Source organism: Eleginops maclovinus, chromosome 17 (assembly GCF_036324505.1).
Source record: "Eleginops maclovinus isolate JMC-PN-2008 ecotype Puerto Natales chromosome 17, JC_Emac_rtc_rv5, whole genome shotgun sequence".
Lineage (NCBI taxonomy): Eukaryota > Metazoa > Chordata > Actinopteri > Perciformes > Eleginopidae > Eleginops > Eleginops maclovinus.
The window spans coordinates 13,578,770-13,595,990 of NC_086365.1; the positions used below are offsets into that span (position 1 = coordinate 13,578,770).

A 17,221-nucleotide genomic window follows, 5' to 3' on the forward strand; every position below is an offset into this window, starting at 1 on the left:
TACATTTTACATTTATATTTAATTTAATATGCAATTCCTTGCACACTTAATGTAAATAATATCCTGTTTTTATATTGTGTTAGCTGTAAATTGGCCCTTTAATAGTGATTTATTTGCCAGATAGTTTACAGATGTTTATCTTCGCGGTGAACTTGTATAATTTCTGTTTAATTTATATTTTGAGATATTTCATAATAATTTATTTTTTACTCCTTTTGAATTTTGAATTATGTGCAACGCTTTGTTTTGTGTTGCCACTCTTGCTTTTTCTTTTACTACAGATTTACTGAGTCCAATTTTATATTATGTATATTAAAAAAAAACAAGAAACAAACGCCTTGCCTGAACGTCCCCTCTTGATGACGTATGCGCATCCTTGTCCAATAAAAAGAACCGCCTGTCCATGTAGCTACCGGGAAATGCTAAGCTAACTAAACGATAGGGAGAAAGGTAAGATTTCGTTGCCTCCTTAACTGGAATTAATGCCCTTTACTATGCGTTATTTAAAATGCAATCATCTCTTAGATGCAATGTTTTGACGAGAATTAGTATTTGGTGTTTTGAGTGTTGATATCTATTAAAAAACCCGACCAATTTGAACGTGTGAAAGCTTTCAACACTTATGAGGGCTAATGTTAGCATTGCTTGTATTTTGTTGTAGGTGTTCTTCAGTTTTAAGCAGTGTATTACCATTACAGAACATGAAAGGGTTTTTGTAATTAATAGTCTAGGTGTTATCTAGCTAAAGCTATGTTTACTGTGTTGTTGTTCTGCAGAAATGAGCCCTCAGCCAGCTCAATAACTGATGTAATGTTCTGTGATGACATCTACTTGTTTTCCCAAATAGCTGAACGAAAACGTATTCCAAGTAATTGGGATCAATAAAATATATCTCGTATTAACTTATCTTATGTGATGACATCTAGTTGTCAAACTTTGTTTTCTATTTTATTAATAATTAATCATTTTAAAATATGTGCATCTTATCACGTGTTTCCCCTGAATTATTTGTTATTTGTATACGCTTCAGTATGAAGAAATGTTGTCCAAGTGTTTAATCTAACACTGTATAATCTAAATCTTTTTACAGATTGTGTTCAAGATCGTTAAATCACTGCGAGGTCCAAAAGTAAGTAAGAGAAATGCCACTATTGCCTTTGATAGAGAACACATAAAAGAAAACAGAATAATGTGGCACATTCAAGAATTGGGACACACTTGTATATATTTCTTCATGCAAGATCTTTCTTCACGTTGCATCATGCACTTCAGGCAAAAACAAAAATTGATTTAGCATGTAAAAATATATAACGCTCTGGGAATGCTAACAAATTGCACATAAGTGTATATTGCACATGAGCGGGGGTATTGCACAAAAGTAATACTTGCATTATCTAGTGATTTACTGTAATATTGCTGCCCAAATTGGTTGACCTGAACAAACACACCATCAAGGACTACATCAACTTCTTGGCTTATTTATTTTTGTACGATTCCATGTACATACTCTAAGCATCTCTAACTGTTTTTCTTTTCACAGTGACATACAGGAGAGACCGGAACATACGAGAGGTGTACGATGAACGCTTTTTAACAGAGAGACCGGTTAGTGTGAACAAAGTGAATTCTGTCTATTGTTTTTTCCCATTATCACTTTTGACCTTGTAGCGCAAGACAAGAAATAAGACTTTTTTTGTAACCAAAGCAGCAGCCATTAAATATCATTTTGTTATAACATAACCTTTTTTTATAACTGCATATCTTAACATATACCCATCCTGTTAGGGTGCGTACCCACGTGCTGCCGGGGCGATGGAGCGGAGGGTTCCCTTTGGCAGGCCGGAGGAAGATTATGGCCGCGGCGGGTACGAATACGAAGCGGGACCACGCTACTTCCCGAACGGAGGAGGTCCACGAAATTATCATGAAGAACAGAGGGGCTACCATGCTGACAACATCCATTTCCCTGCAGAGCGAAGAGCTGTTCCCCCTTCAAGGAGGGTGAGAAAATTCAAAGTCATACTAATCAATGTTGTGTTTTAACCTGTAAATAAAAAGAAACTTCCAAAGACCAACACAACTCATTTCAAAGTCAAATGTCTTTGTGTCTTAAAGACGTTTGACTTAAAATGATCAGGCATTCATCTTGATATGCTGTTACATAAAGTGGAAAATGAGGTTAATTTATATATATAAAAAGCAAGCAAAGGTCACTGTCATGGTTTGATATTCCACATTCTTTATTGTGTAGGAGGACTATCCTTACAGAGTACCCAGGGAAGAGCCCCTCCCAGGACGGCCTCTGGAGTTTGGGTAAACAGCTTCTTGTTTCAATATTTACTAAAACACTCTTAGCTTATCTTCCACTCAGGCATGCCATGTTGTACACAGTATGCAACTGACCTCACATCTGTGTGGTTATTCCCTCAGCGCCCGTCCACCTCAACCTCACAGCGCACGAAACCAAGGAATCTACCCGGCGCCCCGATCGCTGCCAGAGAGCGGGGAGGACACGCTGGTGCAGGCCATCCTCAACCTGGACAGAGGGTACGATTGAGTGCATGCTAACCCTGGATAGCCAAAGTTTATGTGGTTTATTCAGTGAAGTTATAAATGTTGCACTCAGAAAGGAAGTGTGTAATTAGTGAACACACCTTGTGTAAATAGTCAGAATTACCTCTGGCTGACTTATAACTCTCTGCTCCATAGCTTCACTGTGATAACTGGAGTTAAACCATGCTGTACATTCTACATTTTAATATTCCACACCATATACATTTAATGTGCATATGATATTTTTTGTTTATACTTTGTGTAAATTTTTAGTCCCAAATTTATATTTTTTTACTTTCTTTTTAATGCTTTTTTATTTGTAATTACAATGTCTCGTTTTTACGCTGCTGCAACAAAAACATTTCAATCAATAAAGTACTTCTATCTATCTTATCTAAACCTGTCGTATGTTAAGGCCGTAATGCTAGATGGCAGTGTTGCACTGTGTTGGTACTAAAAGGGATAGAAGTGTTTCAGATTCTCTCAAACAGCTGCGGTTTTTAAAGTATTCAGATTTATGTGACTAAAACCACTTGTTAAAATATTGTGTTACACGTAAATATAAGGAAACTCATCTCAAAGTATTAAAAGTGAAAGTACTCGATGCAGAAAAAGTCTTCACATTACAGAAGCTGGGGGAAAAAATGATAAGAAAATCAGTCAATAACCAAATGTGATGAACTGTCTAATCATTTCTAATACTTGTAGTCCTGTATATTGTTGGGTAGCTTAATTTATAACAAACCATCTTATGCACTTTTTTTGTTGACTCAAAATTTGCAGAGTAACTCGAGCTGTCAGATAACGCAATAGTGTTAAACATACTTTATATTCCCACTGAAATGTAGTGAAGTAGAAATGACTTGAAAATAAAAGACTCAAGGAAACTACGAGTACTTCAAAGTAAAGTGTACTTAGATATATTCCTTCCCTGGTTGAAGCGTCTGATGAGGAAGAGAAGCTTATTAACATTCAGACAAACTCCTACAATAATCTGACTGTTCTAATAATTCCCCTCTGCTTCTCCCAGGGAGGAGAGAGACCACTTCAGGAGGAAGACTGCGCCGTTCCCCCCCCTCAGAGACCGCTCCCCGTTGCGTCGGGAGGTGGCCCGCTCCCCCCACAGTCGCTCCGGCTCCAGCGTCAGCAGCAGAGGTTACTCACCGGACAGAGCCAAGAGCCTGCCGTTTCCCTCACAGCAAGGCAAGAGTATGTAGATCCCGTAGTGCCCCCGCCGCCCCTCCACTCCCCTGATGCAGTGTATTTTATGTTTATATAAATAGTAATTATTCAAAATGTACCAAATTAATTAATTATTAAAAAAAGCATATAAATAACAGTACTCGGTAAAATTGTAAAAAAATAATAATTATACTTTTTATAAAAATAAATAAATCAGGGATCATTTATAAGTGTGTGTGCATTTGGGTGAAGAGGGGGGGCAAAAGAGAGAGACACACAATGTCAGGACGTTCATTCGGGACGATCCCTCCCAACGTGTGCATATGCTGTCTTCATGTTCTTCTCTTACTTTTCGGCTTCCTCTTTTAACTGATAATGTGGGTGACCGGCTTTTCAGGTGTGGACGGTCCAGAGGGTCATGCAGGTGTAGCTGAGCACCTCTGGGGGGCGCTCTACCCTCAACAGATTGGACATGAAACTTTGGGTCTGTACATAAAGCTGTGTGAAGCGAGCTCGGACTTGGGTGACGACAAGCAGAGCCGTCGCTCCTCACTCGTCTCCTTGCATCCTTCTCCTGACATAGGGAAATGTTGCGGCTTCCTTTTACTGACACTTAGTTTGGAGAAGGATGCAAGGATGGAGGACAGACTGAAGGGCCTGGAAAAGCTTAAATCCTATAGAAGACAATCAAACAAATTGAACTTAACCTCATTTAAGTTATCCACACTAAAATAAACTCCTAATTGACACTGAAGTTATTCACCCAGATCTGAAGCTCGTCGCATCATGATTCTGTTTTTCCCTAGCAGCTAGAGGTGATTTTGCAGTAATTGGTTCCTTTTGTGGTAGCACTCCCCCATCCTGCACTGATCTGTAAATATACCATTACATATGCTAACCTTGGAGATACATTTTTAACGTAATTGTCCAGAGTAGATCATAAGATCCTCTTAATGTTTGCCTACATTATTCCCCCTTTAGTTATGAGTCAGTGTGCGTCTGCTCTGCAAATGACGCATTTACTAAGGCTTTGTTTTACAAACTGTACATATTACAGTTCATATTTAAGCTGTATGTCATTTGCTTTCATTTGGACAAACTGCATACTTGGACGGTTGCCTCTTCTTAATAGAGCAGTGCAGGGATGAGGGAAAAGCAAAGTGTCCCTCCAAAAATCGGATTGGAGTTGCTGAAAATAAGATCTGTGGCGAACAAGCATTTATGAGACTTGCATGTTTAGTTTAGCGGGATAATTTCCACACTAACCCCAATTTTGTCGGGTTATTTTTTGAAGCTTAAACCGGCAGAAGTAAATGCTAACGTTGGGCTTTAAACAAACTACATCACGGGCCATAGCTGTGAATCACCACCGCTAAGCTAAAGGCGGCTAATGGTCGGTGGGGAGATACTTTTGCTGTTTTATGAAACATAGAAGCTTCAGACTTCACCAGTAGGGGATTTACTGGTGTTTTATGTCATAGAACCACAGATCTTATTTTCAGGCATCTAAATAAAAACCCCTCCAAAGATGTTGACCCAAAAGTGGTAAAATGCTAACTAATTTCCACTTTTTAGGACTCATTCTTGCACCGCTCTATCCCAGTTTGATTTCTTAGAATTTGATTCCATCATACATGTTACTCACACAGGTCATGTTCTGCACCTGGAGTTTTACATGACTAATTTCCCAGCTTTGCAGCAACAGATCTTAAATTATGGGACGCTAAAAGTGCGAGCATAACCTTTTGTTTTTGGCACGTTTTTCATAGGCTGTTTATCTTACCCCCACCAAAACAGTGTGCTACCATATTCTTTTTGCTGCTCCTTTTTACGCAAGAATGATCTCGGTGTACCTCATTACAATGGCCAGGGGTCATCATGCTTCTGTTTCAAAGTAATGTTGCCTCACAATGTTTGTAATGCATGACGGCGACTTCTAAGAAGCTGAGCACAGCATCATTAATCGTATTTCCAGTGAAACATCGGGGCAGTGAGTGTGCCTGCTGGATTGCTGTCGGATGAGGGAGAGTGTAGTTATTGTGTAAACACGGTCAGTGACCTTACGGTTTGATCTTCCTACAGGATATGAAGAGACTTATTCTCAGAGCAATTTCTCCAGTAAGTACAGCTCAGTATAGATGTTGTAGACCAATAGAAAAGCTCATCAGAAATCCACGTTTGAAGGGAAACTCCTCCGGTTAACAGGGTACAGTTGATTTAAGGTAATCGTTTTGTTTAAATGTGCCAGTACGGTATTATCCTGTTAAATATGCTATAGTTTGCATTCATTAAACCGAAATGAACCTTTTTTAAAGCTCGTTTATTAATCCAACAAATAATTTAAATGATCATATACGTTTGCCATGTTTTAAGGAATAAAACCATTTATTTATCAGGCTAAAGATGGTATATGAACAATATCCTCTGTACAAATGGAGAGTTTTGAGTTGGTATCAGAAAAAAACAAACATTTAAAGGATTTTGAAGACGTAAAATTCCATACATTTTCAGGACACTTAAGGAGAATAACGTATAAATCGAAGATATCACAATGACACATCCCCCACTGATAACTTGCTTTAAGACAATTATTATATTATTGAAATGTTGTGTCTTAAAATAGAAAGGAGACATCATTAATGTTTACTTTTGGTGACTTAAGTCGGGACACCAAAATAGACAAAAAGTAATTACATTTTATTTGATTTTTTATTCAACTAATCTGAAATGTCTGTTATTTCCATGGTATCACCAGAAAACCACTGCCAATTCACAATTCAACTCCTCCATCGTACCGTACGTAATATAGCCCCATGTCTTCCAAGTGATGTTTTCCCGAACAGATGAATGAAAGCGGGATGAAATGACATGCAGGAGGGTTTGTTTCAGAAACATACAAAGGTTACAATCGTTAAACTCAACCTATTCCCGGTGTGGGTAACCTGAGAGAGAGAGAGAGGAGTGTTTGTAATGTGTTCAGCAGCCGGATCACTCCCCGCTCCGTCTGCCACTTTGTCAGGCCTCGTAAAGATGCCACCAGGTCGTGTGTGTGGAGCGAGAGGGAGTAGGGATAGGATGTCTGATGGATGAAACCTTGGTTGGAGTACTAGCTGGGGATAAACATGTCAGAGTAAGAAAGGGCAAGCGATATGAGGGGTCTGGTGATGTTGACTCCACTCATTTTGACTTTGCAGCATGCTTGTGAACCATGTGTGTCCTGATTGTTCTAGCCTAGGTACCGGTCTGGATCCTGGAACCAAGCATCACCCCTTACTTACAACAAACACTCTCCTAACATACGGTCTTCTTCCACTGCTTCCTTTCATTTTCTCCATTCTAAATCTTCTTTGCCTTTGTTTTCACTCTCTCTCTCTCCAGATAAAATCCCCGGCCTGTCGAGAGAAGGCTCCCCACACAGCGCAATCTCAATCAAGGTACCAAACTACAACCCTAATGTGCTTAAGAACAAGCCTGTTTACTTCTTTTCAAACGTGTCTTCTATTACAAATAACAATTCCATCCTGAAAAAAAGACCCTTTTTTGTTTATTATACACCCAGGCTTTTGTCACTGTACAGCAGGATACATCTGGAACGTCTTAAATGCCATCCTTCTAATAAGTGTTTAGTTGCATTGAAGTATGTTAATGGGTTTTAAAGTGGCCGTCGCACAGCGCATAAAAGCCATCGGGCCTGCGCTTTGTTTACCTGTGCTGTAAGCAGACTTCCATCACAAGAGTTGTAGTTAAAAAACCGGGCCTCAAGTGTCTACGAAAGTACGAGCCGTGCTTCAAACTTTTAGCGAGTATTTAATTTAGATATCTCCTGCCTGTTCGGCTGATATCCTCCATCTCCACCTACGCAGAGGAGTGTAAATAGAATCAGATGTGATTAGGCGCAGTGCGTCTGGACACGGCCACCCAGAAGGGAAGAGGCTAGCCCGGTCGCTCGAGTCGCAGGCGTTATCACGCGATCTAAGCCGCAGAGCCAGGAGGAGTCCCTGTGGATCTCAACGGACTGAGTTTAGACCATTTACAAAGAACAATCGCTCCCTTTTTTTCTGTTTAAGAGCAATATACTGTGTTTGGCAGCTGGGGATGTAGCATGTGAGAGAAATTGATGTGTAACTACAGTGTCTCATCCATTTCATATGGAATAGATGATTTAGATTAATGAAATGATACTGAGGCACGCAGTTTGCCGTCCAATGTCAAGCATTAAACCCTTCTTCTGTAAACTAAACTGCGCCCTCATTCTCCTGACGTGCTCTTTGATCAAAAAGCCCATAAAACTATCCTTAAATGCCGCTGTAATGTCAACCAAGGCTCGTTATTTCTCCCATTAGCAGCCCTCTGATCTTTTCCAGAGCACGCTGGAGTGAATCAGAATGTTCTTCTTGAGTGGGCGACATATTTGCAAATCCATGCACTTGCTTTATACTCGAGAAATTACAAGATGCGTAACAAAGTGAAAACACAGTCCTCTCCTCCTTATGTGCCACCCACCACCATCCAGCTGTGATGAAAGTTTGACAAAGTGCCCCACCCCTCCACACACACTGCTGTTTGATCTAGCCTGTGGTGCATTGTTGTTTTTGTGTTCTGGGGGCACAGACCCGTAACCTTGGCCGAGATGAAAGGCCTGCACCGTGCCCCCTCTAAAGCTTGCACTTATGGCCCTGGCCGCTGCCTGCTGTGGGGATTCAACAAACACACTGGCAGGCTCTCTGGAGCCATCCCAGACAGAAGAAAGGTGGGGGGGGGGGGGGGGGGGGTTCCAAAGAGCAGCTTCAGCCATGCTGGCGTAGTGTGTGGAGAGCATGCCCTGTAACTGAAAAGGTCACCAAAGTGATGCATCCCTGTGCGAGGCAGACTCTTTCATTACAGTAGGATGACATTTACTTACTGAGCTCTGAGGATGCTAACAGGGAACACAAGCAGGCAGAGGATCATGGGATATAAACCTGTTGTAACTTCAGAAGGACAGGTTTTAGTTGTTGTGATATTTTTAGGGGTGTAGCGTCAGTCAGTCTATTGTTTGAAATGCCTACATGCTGAGGAAAGCCATTCCCGGTGGCATCATGTTTTCTATGGCAATACGTTTTGAGGGAAATTTGGCATTACAGTCCAATCTGAATTTTGCCGTCACAGTAGGCAACTTTGTCGTTACAACACATATTTTGGGCCGTACCTCATAGTTACAATGGCCTGTTCACACAAATGTCTTTTAGGATGAGATAATATATAATAATGACATTTTAGACGGACTGCGTCACCATCAGGTTTCAATTCAGGGGTGAAATTTCTCCAAAACAAATTGGCTGAATGCCATTTAATTTGGCTTCCTTTTGGATTTCCAGCATGTCTACATTGAAGGTAAAGACATAGGATCAGGGCAAGCTAGACCGGCAAGCTCATAAACATCTGTTGTTTAGTTCCCACTTGGATTGGTGTATTCTTTCAGCTATGTATTATGGGGGGACAAGATGAATTAAATCATTTGTTAAAGCAGTAATTAGAAATCCTCAGCAGTCATATTTCATTTAATGGTCAGTTCTTGATTCACCAGACCAATTCACGAGGTTTTTAGGTCCAAAAACCTCTTTAAACATCCATGTCTACGTGATATGTTTCTTCATTTGAACAGGGACAATGCACTAAGAATAGATAGAACAATGAACAAGATGTTTGAGTTTTAGCAAATTGCTACTTTCCGCCCGCCTGTGCCGGTAGGTAGAGCTAACCCATTGACAGAGATCATCCTGACCACATTTCAGTTCTGTTCCGTTTGTATAACGTACATCTATATATTGATGACGCCGAGCCCAGCCGGCTGAAGTGAAAGACTCAGACAGATATATTCTCAGAGACTAAGGAACTCTGACAAACGTACAGGCGTACACTCTGGACTCCTCCCAGCATAGCTTCAGGGAGAGAATCAGACGGAGGAATAATTGGATGATGCTTTTATGAATCTTGCCTTTTTCTTTTTTATCTTCGACAGCACTGCGATGTCTGCCCGCGTTCATCTGTAGATTTAATATGACTTAGTCCGCGGCCCGTTTCCCTTTTTAATGTATGAGTGGACCTTAGTCATGGCTGGGCAACTCTGCTCCCTGGCCTTCAAACTCTAATAGAATCAGGAAATGAGCAAAAGAAATTGAGCGTTGATCCAAATTGGCCTCATTTCTGCCTTTTGCTATTTCTTCTGGCTCTCGCAGCAATACTGATGGGTGATAGGGTTTCCAGGCTATCCATTAGAACGGCTCATCTTGGCCCCATTTCCCATTGTTAAGAAATAAAAACATATCACATTCTACAATTTACTTTGGAAAACGAGCGCCCTGTTGAGCCAGGTTTTAGTCATGGTTTGCTAAGTAATAAGATCAGTGGAAAAAAATGATGTGGCAGCTTTTGTGGTGTATAAATCTGATGTAATTCTATGAATTTCTTGAATAGTTATAACCAGAAATCCACAGCACCAAACTTTCTCAGGGTATACTCTGGCTTTTCAGCTTCAGGAACTCCTGTAAATCTGAGCTTCATCCATTGGTACGCCTCATCGAGCACATCTTTGCCTTGAAGTTAAACAGTCAGTAGGTCAGGTTGCACTGGGATGATGTGATTGGCTCTAAGTTGCTGATCATTGTTTTCCATTTCATGTATAGTTTTTGTTTTTAATTGTCAATTCTTCCTCTCTGAGTCTTCCTCAGACAGTTAATCACCTGGCTGTCCTTCTCCCTTTTTCCAGGAGGACAACCACGCCCCAGAAAAAGACAGAGAGGAGCCGCTGGTGACTCCGGTTCAGGAGGAGAACCAAATGTTGGCGACAGGAAACTTCCAGGAGCGACGAGCGCTGGCCATCTCAGGAAAAGCTCAGGAGATAGAGAAGGTACTGCCCAGTGTACATTAGCTCGTCTTTTTATTGGGGAAAAAGTTACGTGAATCCTAAAGTAGCATTAGAGTCGTGAGCCTGATTGTAATGTAGCTCCCATTTAAGTGAAATGCTTTTCCTGTCATTTGTCATAAATTCCAAGCTTCAAAAAGATTATTTCACAGATAATTTGTGTCCAAACTTCCACAAAGACATTTAAGAGTATGCCTCTATCTCTGTCTGTAATATCAGCTACATCATCACTAAATATCTCCTGGAAAAAGTAGAAACCCTGTTCTCTGTAAACCCACCATGAGCTGATAAAAGAAGAGTGGATGGATGCTGAATTAGATTCATATTTTTACTGGTATTTATGCAGCAGTTGTTAAGAAACTAAATATATTTAGTATTGGTAGATGGAGTGTGTGTAATAAAGCTATTTTCGATGTCTTTCTGACCACTCGAAGCGCTTTGTAGTCTTGGTTCATGCGTGACACACACTGTACCCTTGGCAAAATCCCCTACATATGGTGACCTTGATTTCTCTTCTGGATTATTTCACTGGGTAGGCATTCCTGGAACCTCCACCTGTCATTATGTTCCTAACAAGTCAGGAAATTAACTTTTCTGTCCACCAGGCACAGTGATGGGTACGCCAAATGTCACCGCTGCCCGTCGGATATCACGGCCGAATGATGGTTCACTATCTGGCAAAGCTGGTTGGTCCTGATGGCTCTTGGTTCAAAAACTGCTCATTAAAACGTTTACAGCAGTTTTAATATCCCGCACAGCTCCACAGAACAACCCTCCATTGTTTACCCACACGGATATAGAAACACTAGGCTAATGTACATTACACGAACGCATAAACGAAAGCAGAAACACAAGCAAAGCTCAGGCATGGTATAGATTTGTGCGTACAATAAATCGCGGGCTCAACGGAGCTCAAACCGCCCCGGGGCTCGAGGTTCCAGCTCTGCCCAGTTATCTAATGAAGGCCATTCCTGCACCAGTGAGCACCACCGCTGCTTTACTGGGACCATTAAACCCCAGCCAGCTCTGCCCTGGAGCTCACACTGCACCCCCACGTTGAGCTGCGCCACAGAGCCTATAGGCTGTTCCAGCAGGGTGGCTGAGGCTGCAGCTTCTGGCCTGTTTTACAGCTCTGTCTCTTTCTCCACACCTGCATCTCCTCACGTCATTCCCGCTCGGCAGTGTGGTTATTAGTTTTTTTGTCATACGGTACAGATTACGCAAAAACAATTAGCAAGACGCATGTTGAGAATAGTCTTCAGGTAACGGTGTGTTTCAGTTGTCAGCCTCCTTGTGCAAACTGTGTATTCCACTTTCTCAGGGATATGAAGTTTCTCTGGGGTTGCCAGATGCAGTAGATTTCACTTTGCAACACACTACGAGGCCTGGGACGATAATTGCGTTATCGACTTGGCGTACCACGTGTGGACACAACCTCGATCTATTTCTCTGACCTCGATACTCCCTGTTGTGTTTACATTGGATTTGATGTTGCATGAGAATGACCCCAAAATGTAAGCCTATATGATGGCAGGATAAACAGCAGGTTTCCCCTACCTCTATAAGAGATCAACATTATATAGACATTGCCCGTTTTTGTTAACAGAGCCAGAGTTTATTTTATTGAAGGTTTGATTTATTTCAAGTATTTTTATATTACAACGCTTGGATATTTATAAAAAACGAGATGTCTGTTTGAAATGATTTACTTGCATTTCTATGCTCAGATATCATCGTTACATCGTTGCGAACTGGGTTACAAAGTGCTCTACATAAAGACAGAACACATTTTAAGACAAAAAATGAAGTGAAGTAAATACCTTCAAAACACAGGAAGTAAAACAAACCATGTAAAACCATTGAAGAGGATTTGGGCACATTTTTTGGGGGGATTATCTGACACATTTTTAAAAATGTATTTAAACATTTTTAAGTTCAAAACAAAAAAGAAAGTCGAAAAAAAAGTTCTAATTGTTTTTGTCTCGTGTTGAGAAATCTAATTCTCTTGCTTATGAAAACAGATTAAACATCCCGTATATCCCAATTATTCAAAATGTCGTCCAACTAGACATTTTCCCAAAAATAAATGGACAATCAGGAAGGTCTTTCAGATTTTGGTGAGTAGACATTTGTAACCCTTTCAAAACGTGTATAAATACTGATTAAAACTGTGAGAACCGCCTCCATAATGGTATGTTACCTGCCAAAAAAGGGCAGACAAAACAAACTGGGAAATGTCTTGGCCCGGGTCTGGTGGCTGGTATTCGTTTCCCAGCATGCCCAGGACACACTTTCCTTTTCGGTCTGAAACAACAAAGCCTCAGCACGGTTTCTGTCACAGCAGGCACTCGACGTGTTCAGCCTCCTGACAAGTGTCGTCCAGATGTTTGGCTTTCTGCAGCCGATCTGGTCTAGCCATCTCTTCTGTACACACGGACACAAACACACTCCGTTCCAGTAGCTCCTCACTAACTACCCTTTTTCATTCGGGACTTTCCATCATCGGCCCGGCATGGTGCTGAGCCGCATCGTACCACCGCATGTTTGTGTAGCTAAGTGAAATAGGTCTGCTGAAATTCAACCTGAAGCCCTCCTCATTGTCAGGGTTGACTTTGGCTGCAGGACAGACTAAGTGGTTACAGTGAGTTACAAGGCACGAGAGGCAATAAAGGGTATTGTGTTTTACTCCTCACAGTCCAGGCTGTGATACAGAGGGAGTTTCATTTCACTTGTTGAGGTTTCTAAATATATTCGAAAACCAGACGCAGGCCCCAACTCCTCTATATTTTTCTAAAGCCACTCGGGCTCAAATGCTTGCTCCTAACCTTGCTAAAGAAAGTTAAAGAAGCTCTGAGAGGCAGAGACGGCTCTGGACCGACCCCACCCAAAGTCAAGAACTGGCCTTTTCTCCTTCCTGACAAAGGCGGGGTTTCGGGAAGTTCATTTTCAGCACATTGTTATCTCGGAACAACTTTCCCTGTATTCAAAGTCGGCACCATTGATTGGATACTTCCTACGATACGTTGACTGTCAGTTATCAGCTGTTGAGGTTATGATAAGACATAAATAGGACCATTTTTTTTGTTGCTAAATCCAGCGTAGGGCTATCACAGGTTTGAGTTTCGTTCGTCTGATCTTTGCCACATCGTCCACTTCATCATGTATTGTACACGGAGAATGTGCATGGGGTGTAGACACTCCCAGAATTTGTTTATTTTACTCTAGCACTCTTTCCTGAAAGTGTTTGTATGTTCTACATGTGTCCTCACATTTCCTGTAAATTCATTTATCCTATTGTTGGATTCTGGATTGGTAACTGCTTCCAACACTGAAAGAGTTTTCTGAGGGTCAAGAAGGAGGCGTAGACGCCGATCTTAATCCCCGAACAGAAATCTTGGCAGGGAAGTTGTATAGTGGATAGTATCAGGAGGATTGGTCTATGTCAGTGATACTCAACTCAAAGCCTGTGGGCCAAATCTGGACTCTTGATTGGGTGCGGAGTGGCTCGCCAACCATATTTCAATATCAAAGTTTGCCTAAATTGATCCACAATTAACGTCTTTTAATGTAAATAAGATGCCAAAGGACATCAAAATATATTTGAAATTATTCGTGTAGAGCTTGTTTATGAAAAAAGAGTTTTAAAGGCAGTCATTTATCAAAATCCTCATTGTTGTCAGTATGTTGTTAAAGCACTAACGCTACAATATGGTCACACAACCTCATTAATATTGATGTTTTTAAGTCAAAAACATTGTGTTATATGATGTCATTAATATCGCCAAAGACCGATGTTTTAAGCCACAGAAATCCTGCGTAGTTTTTGGAAAGTTGCCTCCTGTTGTTGCGAGTACGTACACTCTGTTTGACAACAGATCTTTATTTCTGATCTCTCCTCTACTCCGGCCATGCTCTCTGCTCTGGGAACGTAGTGTAAAGCTATAAATAAGCCAGCGAGCCAGAAAGCCCCGCAGCACCGAAGCCAGCGTTGGTATCCGGTGAATGACTGAAACCCAGCCTGGCCTAATTTTACACTCGCAGGCACACGTATAAACACACAGGCCTCGTCACTGTAGGTGCCATTGCGTCCGCCCGCGGCACGACTTAATAAGTAGTCGTATCAGGTGCGGTAATGGAGAGCAACTTTCTAGGGAAAGAATAATGAAGGGACAGATGGAGACGGGAGTGAACAGCAGCAGTCCACAGAGAAACTGAGGTGTGTGTCTAAAATCTGGACGGTTTTTGAAGAGCCGTAGAGCTGGCCAATTACAAAATGTCCTGATGTGTATTTCTACACCGCCTCCAGCTAGAAACAACCCAAGAGTAATCCGTCCATTCCTAGAGAGAATTACATGGTTTCTGCCACAAACCGCAACTTAGACTGCAGGATGAAATGATTTGGTGGTCTAAGATCAAGTTCACTGTGACCCCATGTGCTAATTAAGACACTTTCACAAACGTCTCAAACTGCAACGTAACTGGTTCGATGGGCGTTTCGCTGCAAGGCAGTAATTCTCGTCTATATTTGGAGCACTTAGGGCTATTATTAGATTACACTAGGGAAGGGACAACAGGAAACAAGGCAGAGAGATGCAGCATAGGACCCAAGCCAGATATGTGTGTGAACCATCCACAGCCAATCTGGAACATCTTCTGGAAAATAGACATATTTTCTATATAGATATTTTTTAAAAGTACTTAAATGCCGTTATCAGCTCTTCTGGAATCAGAAACGATCCTCTGTTCTGTGTTTTGCTAATCAGGCCTCTTCATACAAAAGCCCCCCCCCCACCCCCTCCATTGCTTTTATGAGACATTTGAGGCTGGGTGTGAAATGGCAGCTCCCAAACAAGATTCCAGCGCCTCTTCCTCATTGTCCCTCTCACACCTGTTATGAGCCTCTAAACCGGAGCTTTTATTGCTTCTTGGGCCACCCTGTCCTAATATAAAAGGGCCCTTATTAAACTTGAGAGGAAAAGTGTTTATCTTTTGACACTGCGTGATGTGTGTTGACACCAGAACGATCCGCTCGGCCTCAATGACACTGGGATGTTTACACCTAGGCGCCAGGATAGGCAGGCAGGAAGGAAACAAGAAACCTAATTGTGGGGGTGAAGAGTTTTCTTTTATAGGTTTTGACCCTTGCCTCTTGACACTCATCAGTAGGGCTGGGCGATTTTAAGGAAAAAGGGTTAGGGCGACCAAATACCTCAAAATACAGCCTTTAAGAACAAGGGAAAAACCACTTAAGATATCACAAGATCCTAAATCAATGACTAGTCTTGTGTCGTTTAAAATATTAATAAATCGCCCAGCCCAGACTTTTAATTCCTAAAATATACATACAAATGAATCTAGATTATTTCCTTGGAGGAAGGATTCGATTTTCATCATTTTTTCCTATAAGCTTTTTAAAAAGAGGACATTTTGCTCATTTTTAGGTTCATATTTGTATTTTGTGCCTCTTCCGTGACATATTTACATGCTTTAATGTTCAGAAAGGTCTTTATTTTTCTCTTACTATCTGTGCTGCTCCATAACTTTGTAATTGTAGCCTTTGCAAACCCTTCACATGCACCAAAATCTAAAATAGCACACAACAGGAAAGGGATGATAAGGCCTCTTTAACTCATGCTTCTGTGCACTTCCAGGTGTACCGGCAGGACTGCGAGACATTCGGCATGGTGGTGAAGATGCTGGTGGCTAAAGACCCCAACCTGGAGAAGCAGCTGCAGGTTCCCCTGAGGGAGAACCTCGGGGAGATCCGCGAGCGGTGCCTGGAGGACTTCAAACACTTCATCAACGAGCTGGACGAGGTGGTCCGGCAGCCAGAACCCTCCATGTGCGACTCCACCACCCCGTCAACGGGTCATAAACTCATAAAGACAGGAGCCAATCACAGCTCGACTTACTGACACATCGGGCCATCTGCTCCGTGAGAGAATGAACACGACGGTTACTCGGATATTTTTTGGATTGTTGGATCTGTTGGAACAATTCCGACAGCAGCTTCCACTCGAACATGGGACAGCTTGCATGAGTGGAGTAACAGTGTTAACTTTTGAACTGACCCTTTTTTTTTACTATCAAGGTCCGTGTTGAAAGATCTAAAATATTATCGGAAAAATGTGTGGTTATTTAAAAGTCGCAGTGGAAATGGTGAACGTCGGTTTTATTATTTGAGAAAATATGTTGTTGGGGAATACAAAGACTTGGTGTAGCAGTGAGATGAACGACTCGGTGCTGCTTAATTTACATTATTGTATACATTTGTACTGTCTAGAGAAATGCCAGTTTGGTTTGGCTTGATTATGTCGTCTCATTTCAACTTTTTATATTCTCTCTTTCCCAGAAAAACCTGCACAAGGCTTTGTTTGGATGATGTTGAGACAAGCATTTGCACAAACTGAGGTTTCTCTGCAGATTTCAGTAAACATGATTCCTGTTGACTTTGAGGTTTTGTGGTCTTTTACACAAACATCCTGCTGACACTTGAGCTATTTTGAGGATCAATTCACTGGCATTATAAAACACTATATTCTGATGGATACACAATGTTATTTTAAGATCAAATGTATGAAG

At 41.4% G+C, this 17,221-nt stretch overlaps 1 protein-coding gene across 4 annotated transcripts; it reads left to right on the forward strand.

Moving 5' to 3' along the window:
* Positions 1-341: 341 nt before the first annotated feature.
* On the forward strand, positions 342-17,088 carry pphln1 (periphilin 1). 4 transcript variants are annotated; one of them, XM_063905885.1, is made up of 11 exons: positions 342-450; positions 1,091-1,129; positions 1,541-1,605; positions 1,786-2,001; positions 2,252-2,313; positions 2,431-2,547; positions 3,584-3,762; positions 4,133-4,219; positions 7,114-7,169; positions 10,484-10,624; positions 16,291-17,088. In XM_063905885.1, coding segments are annotated over exons 2-11 (1,188 nt in total). In that variant the 5' UTR covers positions 342-450; positions 1,091-1,128; the 3' UTR covers positions 16,555-17,088. The 4 variants fall into 4 exon arrangements, with proteins under 4 accessions (XP_063761955.1, XP_063761957.1, XP_063761958.1 ...); XM_063905887.1 differs by having other exon boundaries at positions 3,584-3,756; XM_063905888.1 differs by lacking the exon at positions 4,133-4,219.
* Positions 17,089-17,221: the final 133 nt, after the last annotated feature.